Source organism: Aquarana catesbeiana, linkage group LG04 (assembly GCF_042186555.1).
Source record: "Aquarana catesbeiana isolate 2022-GZ linkage group LG04, ASM4218655v1, whole genome shotgun sequence".
NCBI lineage: Eukaryota > Metazoa > Chordata > Amphibia > Anura > Ranidae > Aquarana > Aquarana catesbeiana.
This window is the reverse complement of record NC_133327.1, coordinates 245,511,906-245,535,270: the sequence shown is the minus strand read 5'-3', so window position 1 is coordinate 245,535,270 and position 23,365 is coordinate 245,511,906. Positions and strand designations below refer to the sequence as shown.

The 23,365-nt window shown below is 42.6% G+C and overlaps 1 protein-coding gene across 2 annotated transcripts in view; it reads right to left on the bottom strand.

The window, feature by feature from the left end:
* ATP13A3 (ATPase 13A3) overlaps positions 1–23,365 on the bottom strand; it is a 201,863-nt gene that overhangs the window by 35,540 nt on the left and 142,958 nt on the right. For both annotated transcript variants that reach the window (XM_073626350.1, XM_073626351.1), the window contains exons 17-20: positions 19,442–19,459; positions 9,162–9,315; positions 7,756–7,876; positions 92–216 (exon numbers count right to left, since the gene is read on the bottom strand). In XM_073626350.1, the coding sequence (XP_073482451.1) occupies positions 92–216; positions 7,756–7,876; positions 9,162–9,315; positions 19,442–19,459 (418 nt within the window). The remainder of the gene's footprint in view (positions 1–91; positions 217–7,755; positions 7,877–9,161; positions 9,316–19,441; positions 19,460–23,365) is intronic.

The following is a 23,365-nucleotide window of genomic DNA, read 5'->3' as shown; positions in this document are numbered from 1 at the left end:
AAAACAATGCACTCAGTACTTTTTCTACTGAAATAAGCACAGATTAACTAAAATTTCTTTAAAGTCATTTGAGTTGCCACTTTTTTCTCACCTGTGACCATGACCATACGTATGTTGGCTTTGCGAAGGTCTTCAAGTACAGCTGGAGTCTCCAGTTTTAATTTATTTTGCATAATAATCAACCCCAGGAATGTCATGTTGTTTTCAATTGCATCTCTGTAATAATTATTGAAAATGTTGCATCAAACTGTTAGAAAGCACGTTTCCTATACATATACAATACTAATATTAAACAGCCCAATTTTTATACAAAGTCAACAGATTTTTTTCAGTCTAAACTTTTCATTTTCTAGTATGGAATGGCTAGATTTTCCACTTTTTTTTTTAATTTTTGGCATCTGTGTGCCATTTGAAAGATTTCCTTGCAATCATATTCTGGTAACTTTCTCACTGTGGCCGAGTTTTGATTACAGATACACTAACCAAATTAAACATGAATGTTAAGAACACAAAATGATGCTAAAACAAATATTTCTTTGTAGTTTATATTATAAAACATTTTTAAATTTTTTATTAAAAAAAATTTTTTTTGGGGGGGTGGGGGGCATAGAGGTTTGCCTTATTCCGGGCTACATAAAAATAGGCATTCTGGCATACCTATAAAATTCATATTGTGAAGTACAGTACTCCTTTAGGTGTTTGAATGCTGGCAAAAGCTATGCTGGGAACCACCCACCAGTGTACCTACCGTATATACTCGAGTATAAGTCGAATTTTCAGCCCTTTTCACTTATAGCCCTTTTTTGGGCTGAAAGTGCCCCCCTCGACTTATACTCGAGTCACCGCCGTCTGTCTGCATGATCAGCGTGTCATGCAGGCAGACGGCGGCCAGTGTGTGATAATTCGTTCGAAGGCTATTCCAGCTTTCAAAAGCCGCGCCTCCTGCTCGTCTGTGATAGGCTGAACAGCTGTCAGTGTACAGCCTATCACGGACATTCTCTCATCCTCGTCCGTGGTATGAGAATGAGAGAATGTCCGTGATAGGCTGACCGCTGAGTGTTCTGCCTATCACAGACGAGGAGGAGGCGTGGCTTTTGAACAGTGGAATGGCCGCCGAAGTGTATTATTACACGCTGATCAGAGGCTGGAGATCACCACAGGGAGGATGGAGATCGCCACAGGGAGGCTGCACAGGGGCACAGGACACATGCAGAGGGACACATACACATGTACAGGACACATGCACATGTACAGGACACATGTACAGGACACAGGGACACATGCACATGTACAGGACACATACACATGTACAGGACATAGGGACACATACACATGTACAGCACACATGTACAGGACACAGGACACATGCACATGTACAGGACACATGTACAGGACACAGGACACATGCACAGGATACAGGTAGGCTGCACAGGACACAGGGAGGCATGCAGCTGCAGATGGGCATTGTTGACCCTCTGCATTTCTCACCCTCGTCTTATACTCGGGTCAATACGTTTTTTCCAGTTTTTTGTGGTAAATTAGGGGATCGACTTATACTCGAGTAAATTTGGTATATAACCCTTCGTTGAAAAAATCCAAACTTGTATGAATCCTGGTAGTGGCTGCTTAAAATGGTGCCTGTACCCTAAAACTGAGGGGAGATGCTCAATATTGTATCACAAGGAAACCCCAATTCACTCGGGGTGTATCCCTCCAACATCACATAGGTCCCCCCTGCCCCCCCCACTCGAGATGCCCTGGGCCACCGCTCTCTCAATGGTACCCTCCCTCACCCTTCTACCCTAACTAAAACCTAGCTCCCCCCTCAGAAAATGAGGTCTAGTCTGAATAGGGACTCTATGTGTGAAATTAGCCTGTGCTCCACCTGCCATGGTTGATAGAATACTGGTGTATGGTATGACTGCTGAACCATCCAATATAAACACCTGCTGCGTCTGGCCCCCTAACCCAGTGTACATACACCGGTATAGGAAACGTCTGTTAGACTACTCAAGCAAACCACGGCGTTAATCAGAATGATAAAATACAGTATAACCTAAATAATGCATGTGGCGGGTACTATAACTGGTATCTCCAAACCAGCATATAGCAGTTGATGTGGTACAGTGGTCAAATGATATAGATCTCCAAATGCTCCTTACATGCAGAGGACCCGACATACCATACTAGTCTATTGGACTGTTGTCTCCTATTGCAGCTCCAGGAAAGCCTGCTGGATCCAGCCTGCCATGCAATTATAGCTTGTGCTGATCGAGCACTTAACAGCCGATTGACCTCCACACAGTATTAGAGTCCAACACTGAATAGCGCTGCTATAATAGCTGCTATAAAAAAAACCCTTAAAATGTATGGGGTGGGTATTATTACTGGTATCTCCAAATGAGCATATAGCAGTAAATATGATACAATGGTCAAATGATATATATCCCCAAATGCTCCTTACATACAAGAGACCCAACATACCATAGCCAATTGGACTGTTGTCTCCTAATGCAGGTCCAGAAAAAAACTGTTGGGTCCAGCCTGCCATCCAATTATAGCTTGTGTAGATGAAGCACTTAGCAGCTAATAGACCTCAACAGAAATCTGCAGTTGGTTGGCTGTCTGTATATGTCCACCTAGGGGATATACCTATATAACCCTGCCCATTTACGGAAGCTTTTCTAGCAAGTAGTAAGGCGATCACAGAGGAATAGGGGAAAGACCTGTGTCCTGTACTCCAAGATATAGAATTTACAAGTACATTAAAATTCCTATTATCTTAATGGGACAATGCAGGACACAGAAGTGAATTCTTAGAGCATGAGATGTCCCCAAGCAATAAATCAAGGGGTGGACAACAAAACAGTGAAAATTGTAGCAACTAGCCCACAGGAAAGAAAAAGTCAACGGACCCAACAGCCATCTGCTGAAAATGGAGCGGAAGCCCTGCGACTCTTGAGAAGAACCAGTGTAAGATGCTGTAAACTCAAGAACCCCAACATCCTTGTAGGAATTGGTCCATATAGTGAAATAGGGACCCATTGCCTGAGGGCAGAAGCATGGGAAAGAAAGGCAAAATAACCACCAAGACAGGTGTAAAATATGATTTTTATAACAGCTTACCTGTAAAATCCTTTTCTTGGAGTACATCATGAGACACCGAGCCATAGTTATTAACTTAATGGGTATATAGGCACCTTCAGGTGATGGACACTGGTACATCCAATACAGGAAGTTTACTCCCCTATATAACCCCTCCTCCTTCCAGGAGTACCTCAGTTTTTGTAGCAAAGCAATATATCTAAACCCCAAAAGAGGGGAGGGACCTCTGTGTCCCATGATGTACTCCCAAGAAAAGGATTTTACAGGTAAGCGGTTATAAAAATCCTATTTTCTTTATCGTACATCATGGGACACAGAACCATAGTTATTAACTTAATGGGACGTCCCATAGCAATGTTATTCGAGGGGAGGGAGAGACAACCCACATACTGCTGCCTGTAGCACACTGTGCCCGAAGGCGATATCCTCATGCTTCCTTACATCCACCTGAAAAAATTTGGTGAATGTATGTACTGAAGACCAAGTTGTGGCCTTACAGATCTGAGCCATGGAGGCCTGGTGACGCACTGCCCAAGAAGCACTAACCGACCTGGTAGAGTGACTTGAAAAGGGGGAATCTTACCCCTTAAGTCTGAATTATAACTTGCCGAACCCACTTAGCGACAGTGGATTTCAACGCTGCCTGTCCTTTCTTAGGACCCTCTAGCAGAATAAATAAGACATCAGTCTTCAGAATCTAAGTAGTCATCTTTAAATAGACTTTGACCGCTCACACCACTCTGTCCTCTAGAATAATCAAGTATGGCTCTTTACAAGAAAGAGCAGCCAACTCCGAAACCCTCCTTGCTGAGGATATAACAACCAAGAACACCAGCTTCCTTGTCAGAAGGACTAAGGGAATATGCTGTATTGGTTCAAATGGATGTTTTTGTAACACTGACAAAACTAAGTTCAGAACCCAAAGGTTCAAAAGGTGATCTAACTGGCGGATTAATCCGCATAAAACCCAGGACTAAAGAATGTGTAGCAAGGGGCCTCTGAAATAAGACCGATAAAGCTGAGACTTGGCCTTTAATAGTACTCAAGGCCAACTTCATCTCTACCCCTAAGTGTAGAAAGGCAAGAATTCAGCCTATGATATATCTCCGAGGGTGTCAACCCTTGGATTCACACCAGGAAACATAAGCCCTCCAGACTCTAATATATAGTTCTGGAAGCTGGCTTTCCTTGCATTAAATAAAGTGGCGATAACTGACCCGGAAAGCTCACGTTTCTTCAGAATGTGGGTTTCAATAGCCAAGCTGTTAAATTTAGCGTTCGTAAGGTAGGATCGAATATCGGCCTCCGGTGAGAGTAGATCTGGCCGTAGTGCAAGGGACCATGGATCCCCCACCGCCATCTTTACAATTTCTGCATACCATGACCTTCTGGGCCATGCTGGTGCTACCAGAATTACCAGCTTTCTTTCCAGCTTCATCCTGCAAAGAAGTCAAGGCAGCAACTGAATAGGGGGAAATGCATAGATCAGTGAAAACTGACCCCATGGGGTCACCATGCATCTGTCTCGCATGTGAGTGGATCCCTTGTCAACGACACAAAGTTGACTAACTTCATGTTGAATCTGGACGCTAGAAGATCTACATCCGGAGTCCCCCATCTTTGGCAAACAGCCCGAAAAATGCCAGGGTGAAGAGACCATTCCCCCGGGAATAACTGCTGGTGACTCAGGTAGTCCCCGCCTGTCAATTCTCTACTCCCGGAATGAAGACTGCTGACAGGCATGGAACATTCCTTTCTGCCCAAGTTAGAATATAGTTTACCTCTGTCTGCGCTGCAAGACTCCTGGCGCCCCCTTGGTGATTGATATAGGCCACTGCTGCGGCATTGTCGGATTGGATCCTGACAGGACAATCCCGTAACCTGGAAGTCCAGGCCTTCAGAGCCAGACGCACTGCCCGAATCTCTAGGATATTGACGGGCAATGCTCTTTCGGTTCTTGACCACTGTCCCTGGACAGTTGTCTTCTCTAGTACTGCTCCCCAGCCTGAAAGGCTGGCGTCTTTCTTTACCACTTTCCAGATAAGTGGGCTGAAGGATTTTCCTTTCAGCAGATTCTGGGTTAGTAACCACCAATTGAGGCTCTGGGACACCCTTGGGGACAGCCGCATTGGCAAGTCTAAAGCTTGGATCTTTTTGTTCCAAGCAGATAGAATACTGTTTTGCAACAGTCTCGAATGAAACTGGGCATAGGGAACTGCTTCGAATGAAGCCACCATCTTTCCTAACAACCTCATGCAAAGGCGAAAGGAGGGATCTCCTTTCGACCTGACCATCTGCACCAACTCTCTTATGGAGTTGATTTTTGCCTGAGGCAAGAACACCTTTTTCTGGGCTGTATCTATCTATGATCAGACCGAAATACTCTAGCTTTTTTAGCGGTTTTAAGGAAGAGTTCTCTAGGTTGAGAATCCAACCCAGATTTTTCAGGTAATTGGTTGTAATGTGTACAGTTTGCTCCAAACGAGTCACCAATTGGTCTATTAGCAATAGATTGTCTAGGTACGCCAAGACTGTTATGCCCTGTGCCCTTAACCTGGCTGGAATTGGGGCCAGCACTTTTGTGAACACCCGGGGTGCTGTGGCTAGCCCAAAGGGCAAGGCTACAAACTAAAAGTGCTGTTCTACTTTGAACCGCAGAAACCTTTGGTGAGCGGGAAATATAGGGACATGCAGATATGCATCCCTGATGTCGATAGACGCCAGAAGTTCTCCTCCTTGTAGGATAGAAACCACCTCTCCAGCCTAAACTATAACCCACATTTCCACCCTAAATACACCCCTCCCCACCTCTCCACCCTAAACAAAAAACCCCCTCCCCACATCAAAAAAGTTAAAAGGTACATTGTTAAATAAAATGTAAAAATAGGTATCGGTAATTGTTGTAGGTGGGCACTTGAGGAAAGGTATCGGTACTTGTACTCGGTCTAAAAAAAAAGGTATCGGTGAAACCCTAGTTAACACCCGATTCCAGAAGTGGCGCCAGCCTTTGGAATAGATCCAACACAGTGGCAGAGAATGCTGCTTTAGTCAGGCATGTTGCGCATCTGTGAGGAAGCCCGATTTAGGGGGCTGGAGTGGCTTCAGTGTAATACACTTCTCTGGAACAAGGAAACTGCTATCAGCCTGAGAAGAATTTTGAGTTTCCTCAGGACCTGTAGCAGAATCTCCACTGTTTATCCCCTGTGTTCCTGCTATTGAGCACCTGTTACACACCATTGCCAAGTAAGAATCTCTCCCTGCAGGGTACTGAGAATGGATGTGGACTGAGTTCCAATGGTTTGCTATGGAGGAATTAAAATAACCCAAGAACCAACCAAATTCCTGTGGCTTTGTATCTGAGGTGTCAGGCAACCGGTGAGAAGACAAAAGGTCAGCTTGCACCATTGGCAGAAATGGCGGCCAGAAGTGCACAGTCAGGAGACTTGTGAGCACTACATCACCAGCCAGAGAGGAACTGCTGGTAGTTAGGTGGAAGAAAAGACCATCAATTTTAAATAAGTAAATGCTACAACGTTACCTATAGGACCGAGTTATAACAAGACAATGATGGGGCTGTTTGTAGGGTCTGGGTAGGGTTCCCAACACACAAATTAAGGGTAGCCAATCCGTAAACTGCTAGAGAGCCATTAGGCAATAAACAGTCTCATCTTGATAGAAAAATACAGAATTATTAGTCCATCACAACTTGAGCATCGCCAAGTGAGCAGGGTTGTACTGGTACACTTTTTGCCAGTGTCCAATAACCTGAAGGTGACAGCATATAACCAATGGTCTAAAAGTCAACCCATGTGCCCTGTACAGTGTGAATAAGCTGCCAGCATGTTTTCTTTACATTCACCTAGTGGGGGGAACCCCACGCTGTTTCTGACAAATACCGCATGCAATACCACCAGCAAAACTCTAGTAATAAATATCGCATTTTTTTAACTCTCTGTTCCTTTTGTGAAATGGAGTTAAGAGCTTACTGTGTGGTTTTTTGGCGATATTTATTAGCACATTTTTCATTTTGCGGTAAATGCCGCATAATCCGGGGTTTTTTTTGTGAGTTGGACTTTTTACCACATGCAATAATTTATGCAAATGAGAAAGAAACAGATATGCCACCACACTTCCTGAGAGTCTAATACACACTTAATATACACACATGAGAAATATTTACTTGTCAAAAGATTTCTAACTCAGCTCACCCAGACTTGTAATGAGGGCATCCTTGCCTCACAGTATATTCAGGTGGACAACAATGTCACCTTTCTCAATTGCACATACGTTATAAATAAATTTAGTTTGTTAACCTCCCCACATACTGATTGGATAGTAAAGGGGATAATTTATGTGCTCTCCTTTTGTGTAAACCAGCTCCTAGAGATACTCTGTTGGCATTGTGCAATGCAATATAGCCATAATTAGCTCACACTGCTGTTTTTCCCTTTTATACTGCCAAAACATATATATATATATATATATATATATATATATATATATATTTTTTTTTTTTTTTTATAAATAACCAGATTAGGAGGTGGGGTTTTATACTTGCCTGCAGTTGGGGTTAAAATGATTAACTCCATCTGTGACACCACTGGTATCACACAATGCAATAAAATTATTAGACAAAAATGAATTCCATACCTACTAATATTTTGGACTTTGTGCCATGCAATCTTTGACTCCAGTTTTCTGTGAGCAAGTGCAATAACACGGTATCCCTCCTTTGTGTAGTCCTCTAAAACAGTTGCAAAATCTGACGGAACTACAAAAATAAAATTAACAAATAGTTATTTCTAAACTAGGATAAATGAGCAAAAAACAGTGTTTAACATGTATCTTTTGTAATATACAAATCATTAGTAAGACTTAAGCAGTTCAAATTTGGGAACCGGTTCACAAAAAGGACATTTGGGAACTGAAGAAAGTGAAGAGAAGGACAACCAAACTAAAAGAGGCACGAAGGAGCTCAGCTATGTGGAAAGATTAGATGAACTGAATTTGTTCTCTACTGAGAAGAGGAGAATAATGGGGGGATATGATCAACATACACAACTGGTCCATATACTGAACTTGGTGTAAAGTTATTAACTTTAACACCAAGCCTTTTGGCACTTTTTATTTACAAGTTTAAATCAGTATTTTTTGCTAGAAAATTACTTATAACCCCCAAACATTATATATTTTGTTAGACACCCTAGGGAATAAAATGCCAATCGTTGCAATTCTTTATGTTACACTGTATTTGCTCTGCGGTTTTTGGAACTCAATTTTTTGGGGAAAAAGATACACTTTAATTTAAGAAAACCAACACAATATATATATATATCCCATTTCTTCATAAAATATAAAGATGATGTTACGCTGAGTAAAGAGATACCCAACATGTCATTCTTTAAAATTGCGCACACTCGTGGAATGGTGACAAACTACAATACTTAAACATTTTCACAGGTTACTGTCTAGAGTTAGAGTTACAGAGGAGCATTAGAATTATTGCTCTCGCTCTAACTTTTGCGGCAATGCCTCACATGTGTGGTGCATACACCGTTTACATATGTGTGAGCAACCTATGTATGCTTTCACTTCTGAGCACAAGCATCCCTTGTAATGGAAAGGATGACATGTCCTCTTTATGGAGAGATCTGGGGTCAACAAGACCCCAAATTTCTCCATGCAAAAGATTAAAAAAAAAAAAAAAAGTTTTTTTGATGCTTTGCTTTCAAAAAATAAAAAGGTTTACTTCCACCCTGGACCAGAAGAGATGCCATGACGTCGCTACGGTCCTCCAAGGCCAGAGGCGATCAAAAACGGTCTAGTCTTTAATCACCTCTGTGACCAGCTGGCCGCACCATCAGATCGTTTCTTGGGTCGGTGGAAACGGAAAGCCCAAGAAACATCGGCGAGCGGTGGGAGTATAGGATTGTGTATATAGTATTGTATAAAAAAAAGGTCTCCCTTCTATTGGTTGAGCTGGATGGACTTTTTTTTCAACCAGACTATGTAACCATGTAGATACATTCCAGAGAAGAATATTAATGGTAGTTTACCGGTCTCTGGTTTACAAAGGCTGGCTACCACTTCTGGAGCTCCTTTCACATAAGCATCCATCCGTTTTTCTCCAAGCACTTTGGCAACCACTGCCATACGCTGCAAAGCTGAAGAGAAAGGAAACTGTCGTACAATTCCAATCTCATATGATGTCTGCAAGAAAGGTGAAAAAAAAAGGGAAGTAAACCAAAAAATTATATATATATATATATATATATATATATATATATATATATATATATATATATATATATACACACACACACACACACACACACACACACATGGTTTAATAGAAAAAGTGGGCAAAAGCATAAGCATTGCAGTACACGACGTGGAGAAATGCTTTATGTTCATCATAGAAATCCCCACCCACTTTTTAGCATTTAAAACCTCACATAATCTCAATGTAAATATACAGTTTTCTGGAAAGCCCCAATGTTTGATAGAGATGATGTCAAACAGTACCATAAAGACCAAGGAGCTAACGCTATATGGGAAAAACCACAGAACCATCAAATCTATATGAGCTGGTTTCCAAAACAGTGGGCAATAATGAGTGCTCCCCCTTCTCGTTTTTGCAGCTATAACAGTTTCTACACTATTGGGAAGGTTTTCCACACGATTTGAGTGGAAGAGTTTTTCTTTTTTGTAGTATATGTCAGGTGCTGATGTTGGATAAGAATGCTCTTCTTCAATTTATGCAGTTGAGATGGAGTGGCTCATAGTGCAGTCAATCCCTCTTCACATCTTAATAGTGCTGTACAAGGAATGTTAGAAGGCTGATAACAAGGGAGGTTCTGGTACTCATTCTAGCACTCTTGTTTACATGAGAGTATTAAATTGCCTTATATTATGCTTAAAGTTCACCTTTAAAGGCCAAGTTCACCATTCAGGAAAAAAATAATAAAAGCATACATTTTTGCATGAAAAAATAAAGCACATTTATTATTTTTCCCACAGGGGCCTGGGAAGCATTGCACTCATGATCAGTGGATCAGGATAGCAATGTCAGCTCCTGCAGACCAGCCCTGTAGCTTTCAGCCTGTAACTCTAATGATTACAAGCTGTAAGGTTTGTGAACTACAAGAGCACTCATCAGCGCCCTCATTGAGTTCATTGAGAACTGCAATGGCTGATGGAACTTGTAGTGCACAGATCGCTGTGAATAAATGACACGGCTGTGTGTCTGAAACCCCATTTTCAAAATGTGACAGTGGGGCTGGGAGAAGATCCCCCACCCACTGGTCACAGGGAGAAGAGTCAGAGTTAAGGAAAACTACAAATCTTTTGTCAGTAAGCCTACTCAATTACAAAACTTTAAAACCAAACATCCAGATTCTAGCATTAGCCCAACCTGGACTGTTCTCTTTAAGTACATTATATTTTTATTAGGAGAATTACACAGTATCATCACAAAGTAACATCACTTCTCTAGATAATGTCAGGAGACAAATGTGACTATAAAAAGTTAAAACAGCTATTCAATTCTGTACCACTGAGCAACATTCAAGAAAACTACATTAAAAACATCTTCAATTACTCATAACGGATTCTACAATAAAGGGTTTATTAGCTTACTCCATAAATTGTGTGGTTGTAGAATGATACCATATGGCTGCTAAAGGAATATTTTAATTCTCAATTATGTGCCCTCTTCTGAAGATTAATGTTTTTACTATTAGGTCACCAGTATCCCACTCAAGGTCTGTGGTTTCTGCAATAAGCAGTCACAGTGTTGCTTAGTACAGCATATTTGTCTTAGGGAATGCGAAAAACAGCATTAAATGGATCATAGGTCTAAGCAGGACAATGTTCATTACAGTGTTGGCTGGTAACTGAATATATCTTTGAGAGAGGTGCATAACGATCAGTGTGCAAGTTCAAACAGCAGGCAGACTTTTGCAAAACTGTTGTTCATGGCAGATTCAGCTGCACCCCAGCATTTTGGACGGTCTTACTGACAAAGCAGCTGCTGCTTGTCAGACACATGAGCACAAAACTAAAAGGTATCGCATACAAAATCTGATAACTAGCTTTGCTATGGCTCAAAAACAATTTGGAATCACCGTACTTCTTTTGTTACATACTGCTTCAGCAGCTTTACTATATAAAAAAAAAAAAAAAAAAAAAAAAAGCAAACAGTCAATTATGCTAGTTTTTTCTTTCTTTTTTTTTTAGCGCGCTCTTATATTTGAGGACCCTTTTTTGAAAGCAGTTGCTAGATATCATGAACTTCTACTTTAACAAATGTGTATAAAATGTTCTGAAGAATTATGTAGAGGATAACAAATATTATAACTACTTTGTGTCTTAAGTCTGCAGGGAACAGTTTTTTTTTTTTTATTCGAATTACAAACATAAATTTGGTTCTCACTGATCAGAAAGAAGAGCATAAAAAGCAAAAAAACTGCTACCATCTGCTGGCTCACACAAATTGCACACCATTCTTAAAGTGGCTCTAAAACCCTATTTTAATACCTTAATGCATTTCCTGCATTAAGGTGAAAGCTGTTAAGGCATCAGTATCACCCCCTCACCCCTCTAATACTTACTTGAGTCCTCACTAAATCCAGCACTGTGCCCGCCTGCGGCGGCTCTGTCTCCAGTGCTGTGCCCGCCTGCAGCGGTTCTGTCTTCTCTCCCTGCTCTCACAGAACAGACAGAGAGCTGCAGGAGGCATTGGCTGTGAGGAAGGGGAGGGAGGGACCAGACAGCGTGACTCGGGATCAAGCCCACACGAGTGCCACCATTGGAAGCTGCTTTATATCTGGGCACTCGCCAAAGAGGAGGAGCTCTGTGATCATGTTTTTATTTTAAAAAAAAAAAATACTTTGAATCACTTTAACGTATGTGTGTACTCTTACCTTGTAAAAAAAAATGATTCAGTTTAAAATAGAAATGCAAGACAAAACTTTTGGGTACAGATATAAAAAAAAAATCTAAATAACATTTTCTACTATCACTATGTGGTCACATGGCCTTTGTTCTCAGCTGCAAATGGGCTTAGAGAGCTGGGGGTGGAGACTGCAGGGGAACATGTTAGCAGGAGGAAAGGAGAAACCAGTGAAATATTTCCATAGGAACTGGCAGGATCACCAGGTATTTCACAAAAAGGAAGCAATGCAAGAAGATGATAATTTTGAACACAACAGACACATATCAGGAATATTAAATGTTGGGGTAACAAACTCTTTAGTGACTGTGGGGTAATGACCTAAACATATATTAATGTATTAATCATTTTTATACTTTCAGGGCAGGCCTAAAGTCCCCTGGGAGTTGAGGGGAAGTAAATCCAGTTATTTGTAAGTAAAAATGTGTAAATGGAAAATATGCAGTTTGCTCCATATGGAATAAAGAAAACTGTATAGGCTCGATATAGAGGCCTATACGATTTTCTTTATTACATATGGAGCAAACTGCATATTTTCCAAAAAGCTCTGCCTATCACACAGTATTTATTTGCACAATGCTGCAACATACTTGTCAGAAATAATGGGACTTTTGTACTTAAAGTAAAAACTATTTTGAAGTCCATTGAGGGACACAGGAATTCCGATACAGTTGGATTATACTGCTGCCCACAGGAAGACTGGATACAGTGAAACGGACACAGGACTAGACACATGCAAACCGGTAAACCTTTAAGCCAGCCCCCAGTACAAGGGCTCATTCACACCTGCACAGAGGGCCTCAGTATAGCGCGATAAGGCGCATGTTTAAATGACTGAAAATTATGGATGAACCCTTTGAGAACTGCCATCTACCCCTTTCTAGCAAATGTTGCATTAAAAAAAAAAAAAGGATTTTTAGTTTACACATATTGTAGTACAAGTTTAAGCTGGCCAACTGCATCCAAGTAATCCCTCAATGGTCAGTCCCTAACCTGCTCTGCAAAATGCAAATGCTACAGTGGACACAGTGCCAGCATCTAACTATGACTGGAAGGTGCGTAGAAGTGGCAAGTGATTGCACACAGCCACCTGTGCAAGTCAATGACAAACTGTGGCTGCACGCTTATCACCGAACATCCATCCTTGTACGCATGCAAACCCTCAGACGTGGGGATGTCACATTACTGATGTGTGGCTGTATGCAAACATCTGTCACTCTTGGGCACCTTCCAGCTTCATAAACACACAATCGCCATGCAGCCTAATGAATGAGCCCAAACCTCTCTTCTACCAAGGATGGCTCAATTTTGTGCCAAAGCAGTACTAAGTGCATGAACAAAAACACAGTGACGGACAGGGACAGTTTCCCTAAATGGACTCCAAGAAATAGATTTTTATTTTTTGCCCAAAAAATTTTAAAAAAGCCAGTATAGACATTCCCAACATATGCGTGTTAACATATTCATGGTACAAAACCAACAAAAAAGGTATGCAATGCAATCCGACAAACTTTAATAGCTCCAGGAAATGGCATCATTAGCAAATTTATAGGACATTTTAGGAGGCAAACCTGAAAATAAAAGCCATCTGCAGGGAATATATTTTATAGAACCAAAAGAAGGGAAGAAGGTGGAAGAGACCTCAAGAGAGGGGAGAGAGGGGAGAGAGAGGGAAAGGAAAGGAAAGACCAAGCAAAAGGAATTTAAGGTAAATAAAAATACCATTTTCTCATTTGTCCATTGAGGGATACTGGAATTCAGATACAGTTGGGGCATTCCAAAGCAGTCCAATTGGGAAGTGGGCATAACAGTAAAAATTACTAACAGACTGCACTAGGAGGTCTGGGAACTGCCTGAAAAACACTCAAATCTGAATGGTTGAGGTGGGACTCCCTTACCAGATAGGGGAACCTGCCAACAAAACCAAATAGGGAGTACAGAAAATCAACTTGATGCACCAGACCAGGGTGGAGGTGGTCACTATATAAGGAGAATGACTACACACAGAAGGGAACACCGAACCTGAGCCAGTGAGAAGCCAATCAACCGTAAACCGCCAAAAACAGGTGAAAAAAAAACAACAAATTCCCGAAATGGAAAGAAAGTACCACAAACCGGATGTGGTTGAGACAACCTCCAGAAGTAACAGGTACTTATTACAAAAAAAATTAGGATTTTTTATAACAGCTTACCTGTAAAATCCTTTTCTTGGAGTACATCACGGGACACAGAGCACCATAATAATTACTATGTGGGTTATAGGCCACCTTCAGGTGATGGACACTGGCACACCCTTGCCTCCTATAACCCCTCCCATACCAGGAAAACCCCAGTTTTTGTAGACCTCTGTGTCCTGTGATGTACTCCAAGAAAAGGATTTTCTTTATCGTACATCACGGGACACAGAGCACCATAGTAATTACTATGTGGGGCGTCCCATAGCAATGCTATTTGAGGGGAGGGAGACACAACCCGTAGGGCGCCAACAGACTTGAGGACCTATACTGCTGCCTGCAGCATACTGTGCCCAAAGGCGATATTCTCATGCCCTTTTTTACATCCACTTGATAAAATCTGGTGAATGTATGGACTGCAGACCAAGTTGCGGCCTTGCAGATCTGAGCCATGGAGGCTTGTGATGCACTGCCCCAGAAGAACTAACCGCTCTAGTAGCGTGCACTTTGACATGAAAAGGTGAAAAGTTACCTTTTAACCATTTGGCCTGAATTATAACTTGCCGAATCCACTTAGCAATAGTGGATTTCAACGCTGCCTATCCCTTCCTAGGACCCTCTGGCAGCATAATAAAACATCAGTCTTTCAGACCTGAGCAGTCGTCTTTAAATAGACCTTGACCGCTCTCACTACATCAAGACAATGTAGTGACTTCTCTACCCTAGACCCTGGTTTTGGAAAAAAGACGGTAGGACAATATCTTGGTTTAGGTGGAAACCTAAAACCACCTTAATAATTAAATATGGCTTATTTACAGGAAAGAGTGGCCAACTCAGATACCCTTTTGCAGAGGGTATAGCAACCCGAAACACTATTTCCCTTGTCAGAATGACCAAGGGAGTATGCTGCAATGGTTCAAAGGGCTGTTTTTGCAATACCGACAAAGAGGGTTCAAGGGTGGTCTAACTGGCGGAATAAGCTGCATTACCTCTTGTATAAAAACCCTGGACCAAAGAATGCGAAGCAAGCGGTCTTTGAAATAAGACCGATACAGCCAAGACTTGGCCCTTAATAGTACTCAAGGCCAGCTTCATTTGTACTTGTAGAAAAAAACAAGAATTCTACCTATGTTATATTTCTGAGGGTGGCTTCACACCAGGAAACATAAGCCCTCCAGAGTCTATAATATATTATAACTCTGGAAGCCGGCTTCATTAATGAAGGTAGAAATCACTGACCCAGAGAGACTATGTTTCTTCAGAATGTGGGCTTCAATAACCAAACCGTCAAACCTTCTGGGCCATGCTGGGGCTAGAATAATTACCGGCTTTCTTTCCAGCTTGATCCTGCAAAGAAGCCGTGGCAGCAACTGAATAGGGGAATAAAGCCTAACTCAGTGAAAACTGACCCCATGGGGTCACCACGCATCTGTCTCGCATGTGAGTGGATCCCTTGTCTATGACATAAAGTTGACCTACTACATGTTGAACCTGGACGCCAAAAGATCTACGTCCGGGGTCCCCCATCTTTGGCATACAGCCAGAAAGAATTTCGGGGTGAAGGGACCACTCCCCCGGGAACAACTGCTGGCGACTCAATTAGTCCTCCTGCCAATTCTCTATTCCTGGAATGAAGACTGCCGATAGGCAAGGAACATCCTTTTCCGCCCAAGCTAGAATATGGTTCCACCACTCTCTGAGCTGCTTGACCCTTAGTGCCCCCATGGCGATTGATATAGGCCACAGCTGTGGCATTGTCGAATTGGATCCTGACAGGACAATCAATAACCTGAATGTTCAGGGCTTCAGAGCCAGACGCGCTGCCCGAATCTCTAGGATGTTGATTGGCAAGGCCTTTTCAGTTCTGGACCACTGTCCCTGGACAGTTGTCTTCTCCAGTTCTGCTCCCCAACCTGAAAGGTTGGCATCTGTCGTTACCACTTTCCAGGTAACTGGTATGAAGGTTTTTTTCCTTCTGCAGATTCCCGGATACCGAGCACCAACTGAGGCTCTGGAACACCTTTGCGAACAGCCGCATTGGCAAGTCTAAAGCTTAAATCGTTTTGTTCCAAGCAGACAGGATACTGTTTTGCAACAGTCTTGAATGGAACTGGGCATAGGGAACCGCTTTGAATGAAGCCACCATCTTTCCTACCAATTTCATGCATAGGCGAATAAGGCTTTAGAATTCTATTTTGCAGGATTCCGGCCCCAAGACTTCTTTTGTGCCTGGGCCTGACCCTGAGGTCTTTCTCTAGAGTCTGACGGCGGAAGCCGTCGCCACTGCCTAGAGGCAGATGCCCCTGGTGCAGGAGAAAGAGTCCGCTTAAATAAAGGGCATTTATTCTTTCTTTTGACTGGCAAAAGAGTACTTTTCCCACTGGAAATTGTTTGGATGCATTTGTCCAAATCATCCCCAAATAGCCGATCCCCATGAAAAGGAAAACCAGTCAGCACTGCATGGTAATTCAGCTGACCAATTTTTTAACCACAGGATTCTATGCATGTGTACTAGCATAAGCGCAAGGCGGGACGCCTGGTGAATAGAATCTTTAATGGCGTCTATGGCACAACATCTTGGTAGCTCGGCCAAATCCCGGGCTTGCTGTACAGGAACCTCTTTAAGGGCCTGTCTAAATTGGTCCTTTAGGGATTGACAGATGGCTATTGCAGCAACTGCAATGCCAAAGAAAAAGAGGACTTTAACAGGAATTCCAACCTTTTATCTGTTGGATCCTTAAGCATTTGTGCATTGTCTACTGGACAAGTTAGACATTTTTTTTGCACACTGGAAATTGCAGTGTCAACTGCTGGTACATTCCATTTTTGGTTAATTTCTCCTCCATGGGATAGAGAACTGAGAATCTCTTTGGAGGGAGAAAATGCTTATCCTGATGATCCCATTCAGCATAATAAGCTTTTCTAGTAATGCATGGACAGGAAAACGCATGCAAAGGCTGTGAAGGTTTTAAGGAACCCAAGGAAGAAACCGAACTTTCAGCAGACTCCGTTAGGAGTAGCATGAAAGTAGAACGAAGCATCTCCGTAAGAGATTGTATCAGCAACTTCTCAAATTGCGAGGCTGAGGAGTCATCGGTTTGTCTTTCCTCCTGATCGCCTGAGGGTAACATCTCATCCTGTACCCACTGTTCCCCTTGCAAAGGGTCTAAGGTGGGGGAGGGGGATCTAACACACTTCCTATCCATTTAGATGGAGGATGCGATTAAAGCCGTTAATCTTCCCTCTAGGCCCTGCAGGGCGGAGGAAAAGGTATCTTCAATCACGTATACAGGGGCTGAGATGTGAGAAGCAGCTGCACCACCAATTTGTTCCAATGACTCACCCTGGCTTGCCATATCTGGTATTTCAGGCGAGGATGACAGTGTGGAGGCACGACTGGAGTTCCTAAGGCCTGGGGGTGAAATCTTTGGTACCTTTTTGGTGTTTGTGGTGTTTTTTTGGCACGCGTAGTCCTAAGCACAAAAGCAGAGGCACTATTTAAATGCACTATTTGCTGAACATAGTCTGACAGTGTAATACCGCTATACAAGTTCAGCCTAGCGCTGGGAAAAAAAAAAGTCCTTTCCGTGTTAGGAATGCCCTTTGGTGCCCTTACGTGCCCCACCACTCCTGTGTCCCGAGTGTAGCCAGGCTTGCTTCTCCTCGTTTCAGCCGAGGAGAGACTGCTCCAGTAAAAGTCTTAAGCCTGCGCCGTGCGTCCATGTGGATGCTGTATCCTACACGCGGCGCCGCGCCTAGGCCCGCCCCTTCCACCAACCCACCCATCCTTTTATTTTTCAAAAAAACGTTCCCGCACAGACCCAACACGAGGGGGGGGGGGGGGGGGAGGCAGAGCCCAATGACACAAGCAGGAAGAGAAAAAACACATGTGGAGCGACACTCGGGACTTCCGCACCCCCAAGGGGGGTACAACAATTGCTGATTCCCTAACCCTCCTGATCCCTTCAGGGGGAAGAAAAGTATGGCAGATCTCTTACCTTGAGAGGAATCCCTCTGTGCAAGCTGCTGCAGCCACACACAGACGGATACTGACCTGAAGTGAAGTTAACAGATTAAGGTATGTGCACATACTCCCTCTAGTGGAGAATTAAGGCATGACAATATTTTTCCCTAAAGAAGAAAACCATAGATGGACTTAGTTCCTAGGCTTCTTCCTTACCTTATCCCCGCCGCAGGATTTTTAACAGACAGATCCAACCTTCACTCATCATGGCGGGCTGCGTTTAGCAAACCTTCAAGGACCGGGTCCCTTTTTATCGGGGTTCCACTCCCTTGGACCTGTAATAGCACCCCACCAGGAAAAACCTTAGGGAATGTAGCATGACCAAAGCTCTGGGTCCCGGGGTCCAGCCCTGCAAAGAGAGGTGTTACAGGCAAAATCTTGTTCTTCGTATACAAGGTCCGGGTACCATCCACCTTGGCCTCAGTGGCACTTTGGATGGATCCGGTCTGTGGAGGCTATTTAAATCCAGCAAGGATCCCTCCTGGAGCTCCTCAGAGCACATCTTCACTCGTGACCAACACCTTAGACACTGTCGAAAAAAACTGAGGTGTTTCCAGTATTGGAGGGGTTTTATAGGGCGGTAACTTCCTGTTTAGGGTGTGCCAGTGTCCATCAGTAAAATTTGACTGAAGAAAGGACATCCATCCAAAGAGACTAGCAAGAAAGTGAAGCCTACTGGATAGAGGAAGGGTTATAGTGTAGGCTGGCTTACATTTTCCATTTTTGTTAGTGTTTCATTCCTTCTGTAGGTGGCAGTAGAACATATCAAAGTCCAACACTTGTAGAAATATGTGGTAGCCCTAAAACAGTATTTTTAAAGTTTGAAAAACAGAGAAAAATATATACAGTATATTTGCTATACTTTGTGTTTCCTTTTTTTTAATTTAAGTTTGTAAAAACTGGTATTTTAACTGGTAAAAAGTATGATAGTTAGCTTCACTGTGGACTCCAGGTTTTTGATACATATGCTAATTAAGGTTTAAAGGTCTGGCTTTTCTTTGTGTTGTTTGAGGTGGCAGTATAACCTGGCTGTTTCTTAATTCCATAGTCCCTAATTGGACAAGATTAAAAATGCAATTCAGAGAGGAGCTCAATAATTGTCAAGTTGTGCAGAACAAAAAGTGGAGATAGGAAAACGTAATGAGATGATTTATATTCAGTGCTGCAGCAAACAGGGTTTCTTACCTGTAATTCAAACAGTTCCTGTAAAACAGAAAAAAAAATTATTAAAAATTTTAAACTGCAATCTTGTTTTACCAATACAGACGGTCCCCGGGTTATAAACAAGATAGGGTCTGTAGGTTTGTTCTTAAGTTGAATCTGTAAGTCGGAACAGGTAAATTTTTAGGTTGTAGCTCCAGTCAAAAGAACTATTTTTAAGCTTTTTGAATAGCATAGGGAAGGGTTAAAACCCCAGTAACATTTGTTTTGCTGTCTGTGTACCTGTTCAGAAGATTTCACCTTACTTTCTGTCCCAATGACAAATTTTGGGTTGTTGTGGAAACAAACCTTGGTGATAAAGCACCAGTGGCGGTACCTTTTTCCCATAACAACTCTTACAGGAGTGAATTTCCATTCCTAGGGGTAGATTTCCTCTCACTTCCTGTTGTCTCCCTCTATTTGTAAGTAGGAGTGGTTTGTAAGTCAGATGTTTGTAACTAGGGGACCGCCTGTATTTATAGTAATGTCCAGCTGAAAGCCTGTGCTGTACTACAGTACTGGGTTTAAGGTGTTTGTTCAATACAAAATCCCCTTTGAAATTAAAAAACAAAAACAAAATAAAAGGCAAACAAACATTCAGGAGGCTCTGTCCCCTCTGAAAAGTGATCCACTGAGAGCGGCAAAGACTACCACCAATGTGAAAGGGTTATGTCACGCCGTAGTCTGTAAAATGCTACACAATGATCAATAAACTCATAGGGGTTGATTTACTAAAAAACTGGAGTACCCAATCTGGTGCAGCTCTGAACAGAAAGCAATCAGCTTCCAGGTTTTATTGCCAAAGCCTAATTGAGCAAGCTGACATTATAAGCTGATTGGTTACCATGCAGAGATGCACCAGATTCTGAGTACACCAGTTTTAGTAAATCTCCCCCATAAATTTATGTCAAGGGAAAGTAAAAGGGTAATGCAAGTAATGCAGATGAAGAATTCAGCCTCAGCACATCAAGGGGTAAAATAATCGCTCAAGACCCATTTCCTAACTTGTGTGATAGTTTGGGCACTCTCAAAAGCCAACTTAAGCACATTTTTATTCTTTTACTTTAGATAGGGAGAAAGGGTTAAAATATGTACAGTATGTCAGATTTTTAATGCAGTCTGCGACTTTATTTAGGAGACATTTCCCCTCACTTTCCATCCCTGTGACACCAAGAACTGAACTGAAGGAATGGGTGTGTCAAGGACAGAACAGGACAAATGAAAACCAGACATGCATTCCAAACTTACTTATTGTAAAGCAACCAAGCTGCATATAGAGTAATAAATGTTTTTTTTTTTTTTTTTTTTTTTTTTTTTTTTACACTGAATTACTGCACCAAGGAATGCTAGTACTTAAGAAAATTGGACCATGGATCTCTCACACAAAGCAGCAGGCCAGCTTTCCAGCAGTCTGATCTTGGGCTTTAAGTGCCTTAATACTAGCATGTCACACACCCTCTCTTCCATGACATTTTTCAAGTTTTAAGTGCTGTTACACTATGATATAGTTACGCAGTCATGTAAAAGTGTACCCAAATTAATTTTGAGACAGTTGGTGCTTCTTTTTAGTGGTATTAAATACAAAAGTACTTCCTTTACTACTGCACAGTATTTGCCCATGCATGGTGAGTCTTTTCGAAGACCTCATTTAACACCACAGGTTTTTCATATCTTGGTGTAAAGGACACGACAGGGAGTCACAGACCCTGGGTTATATACCACTACCATCAGGTGACTGGGCACTGGCAAAAGCTTTTCTGGGAATGTCCCCAGTGCGCACTCATATGACAGCACATACTTTGACTCTGTGGGACTTCAGTTTCAAATCAAGAAATAAGGAGAAACAGAGGACAGAGTGGAGAGGGATCTGTATCCTATACTGTACTCCAAGATATGGAATTTACTGGTAAGTCAAAATTCCCGATTACCTTAATTGTGCAGTGCAGAAAAGGAGGAATTCAGAGACCATGGTTCATCACTAAGCAATAAACAGGTGTGGGCAACAACATAGCAAACAGCAACAAAAAGGTCCACAAGGGTCATTGAAAAGGCAACACTCAGATGACAGCATGAAACACCTGATGCCCACATCAGCAGAACATCCACCTGTTAAAAGTTTGGGAAAATATGAACAAAATTACCAGGTGGTGACCTTGCCAGCCTGCAGAGTGGATGGTTGATGCTAAAATGTCCATAAAAAAGGACAAACATTGTGGAATGGGCCCTGGAAGAGGGGGGAGGAACCCATTTCTTGAGGGCGCAAGGACCTGTTCACATAAAGGCAATTTGGAATCCTCAATGGGCTCCCCAAATGTGGGGCTATTTCAAGCTTTTGTCACAGAGTAAAGTGCATGTGTAAAATTGTGCCTGGTTCAGGAAAAAAAATTGGTCCCTGAGCGTCTTTGGTGCAAAGGACAGCCCAGATGGCAGAGTAACAAACTATTGGTCTCCCAAAAGCAAAGCGTAGAAAGCATTACTGCACAGGAAAGTGGGAATGTGAACTTAGGCTACCTGGATGTCCACTGATGCCAGAAACTCTCCTGATCTAAGAAGCGTTGTCAGATCTCGCAGACTCCATGTATAATTTGCAGACATGTAGATATCAGTTTAGGGATTTTAGGTCTAAAATGGAGCGTACACTTGCATTTGGATTTTGGACTGCGAATAGATTTGAGTAAAACCCACTGAACCTTTTCCTCGGCAGGAATTGGTATTACCACTCCTTGTGCCTGGCGCTGAAACAGGGCAGCCCACAAATTTGCATATCTTTTAGGTAAATCTTGCAGATTTGAGACTAGGAATAGAAGAGGGGGCAAGGATAGAAATTTTATTGTGAAGCCCCTGCTAATGACAGATTGGACCCAGAGATCTAATCCAGACAAGTGCAAATGCCAACAGGCTACCTTCCATGCTGGGGAGTGAGGGTTCCCCTTCATAAAGAGAAGGGCTTCTAGGTAGGCTTAGAAGGGTTTTGGGATTCAAGATTTGTAATAAAAAGCATGGCATTGCCTAGAGCAAAAGGACTCCTTTAGTTGAGACAGGGTAGTAGCCATAGTAGTAGTAGGCTTAGGCTGTTTTCTGTGGGGTAAAAGTTCCCAGTAACCTCCTTGGCAAATTTATTTCTTAAGAGAATCACCAAACAGGTGTTCACCATTGAAAGGTATGCGTAAAAGATGCCTTTTGCAAGCTGGCTTTGCAGATCAAGCCTTTAACCACTTACTGACCAGGCCATAGCCGAATGACGGCTACAGCGCGGTCGGACAACTATGACGTCCTCCCAGAATTACGCTCCAGTGCACACAAGGGACTGTCGATTTGAACCCGGCACGTCACAGATCGCGCTAAAGGGCCAATGACAGCGGCCCTTTTACAACACGATCGCTCAGTCAAATGATGGCGTGCTCAGAATGTAAACAAGCCGGGGTCATCCAGGGGTTCAACTCTCTCCTCACACCAAAACAGTGTGTGTGGAGGGGAGAGAGATTGAGTGTCCAACTGAGTATTATGCATTTTTACTGTGCCCTGCAGTGCCTCATCAGTGCCCTACTGTGCCATCTGTGCTACATCAGTGCAACTACAGTGCTCATTTGTGCCCTACAGTGCTACATTAGCATCACTACAGTGCTACATTAGTGCAACTATAGTGCCCATCAGTGCTACATTAGTGCCACTACAGTGCTACATTAGTGCAGCTATAGTGCTCATCTGTGCCCTACAGTGCCCATCTGTGCCCATCATTGCTCGGCAGTGCCTCGACAGTGCTACATTAGTGCCACTACAGTGCTACATTAGTGCCACTACAGTGCTACATTAGTGCCACTACAGTGCTACATTAGTGCCACTACAGTGCTACATTAGTGCCACTACAGTGCTACATTAGTGCCACTACAGTGCTCATATGTGCCCCTA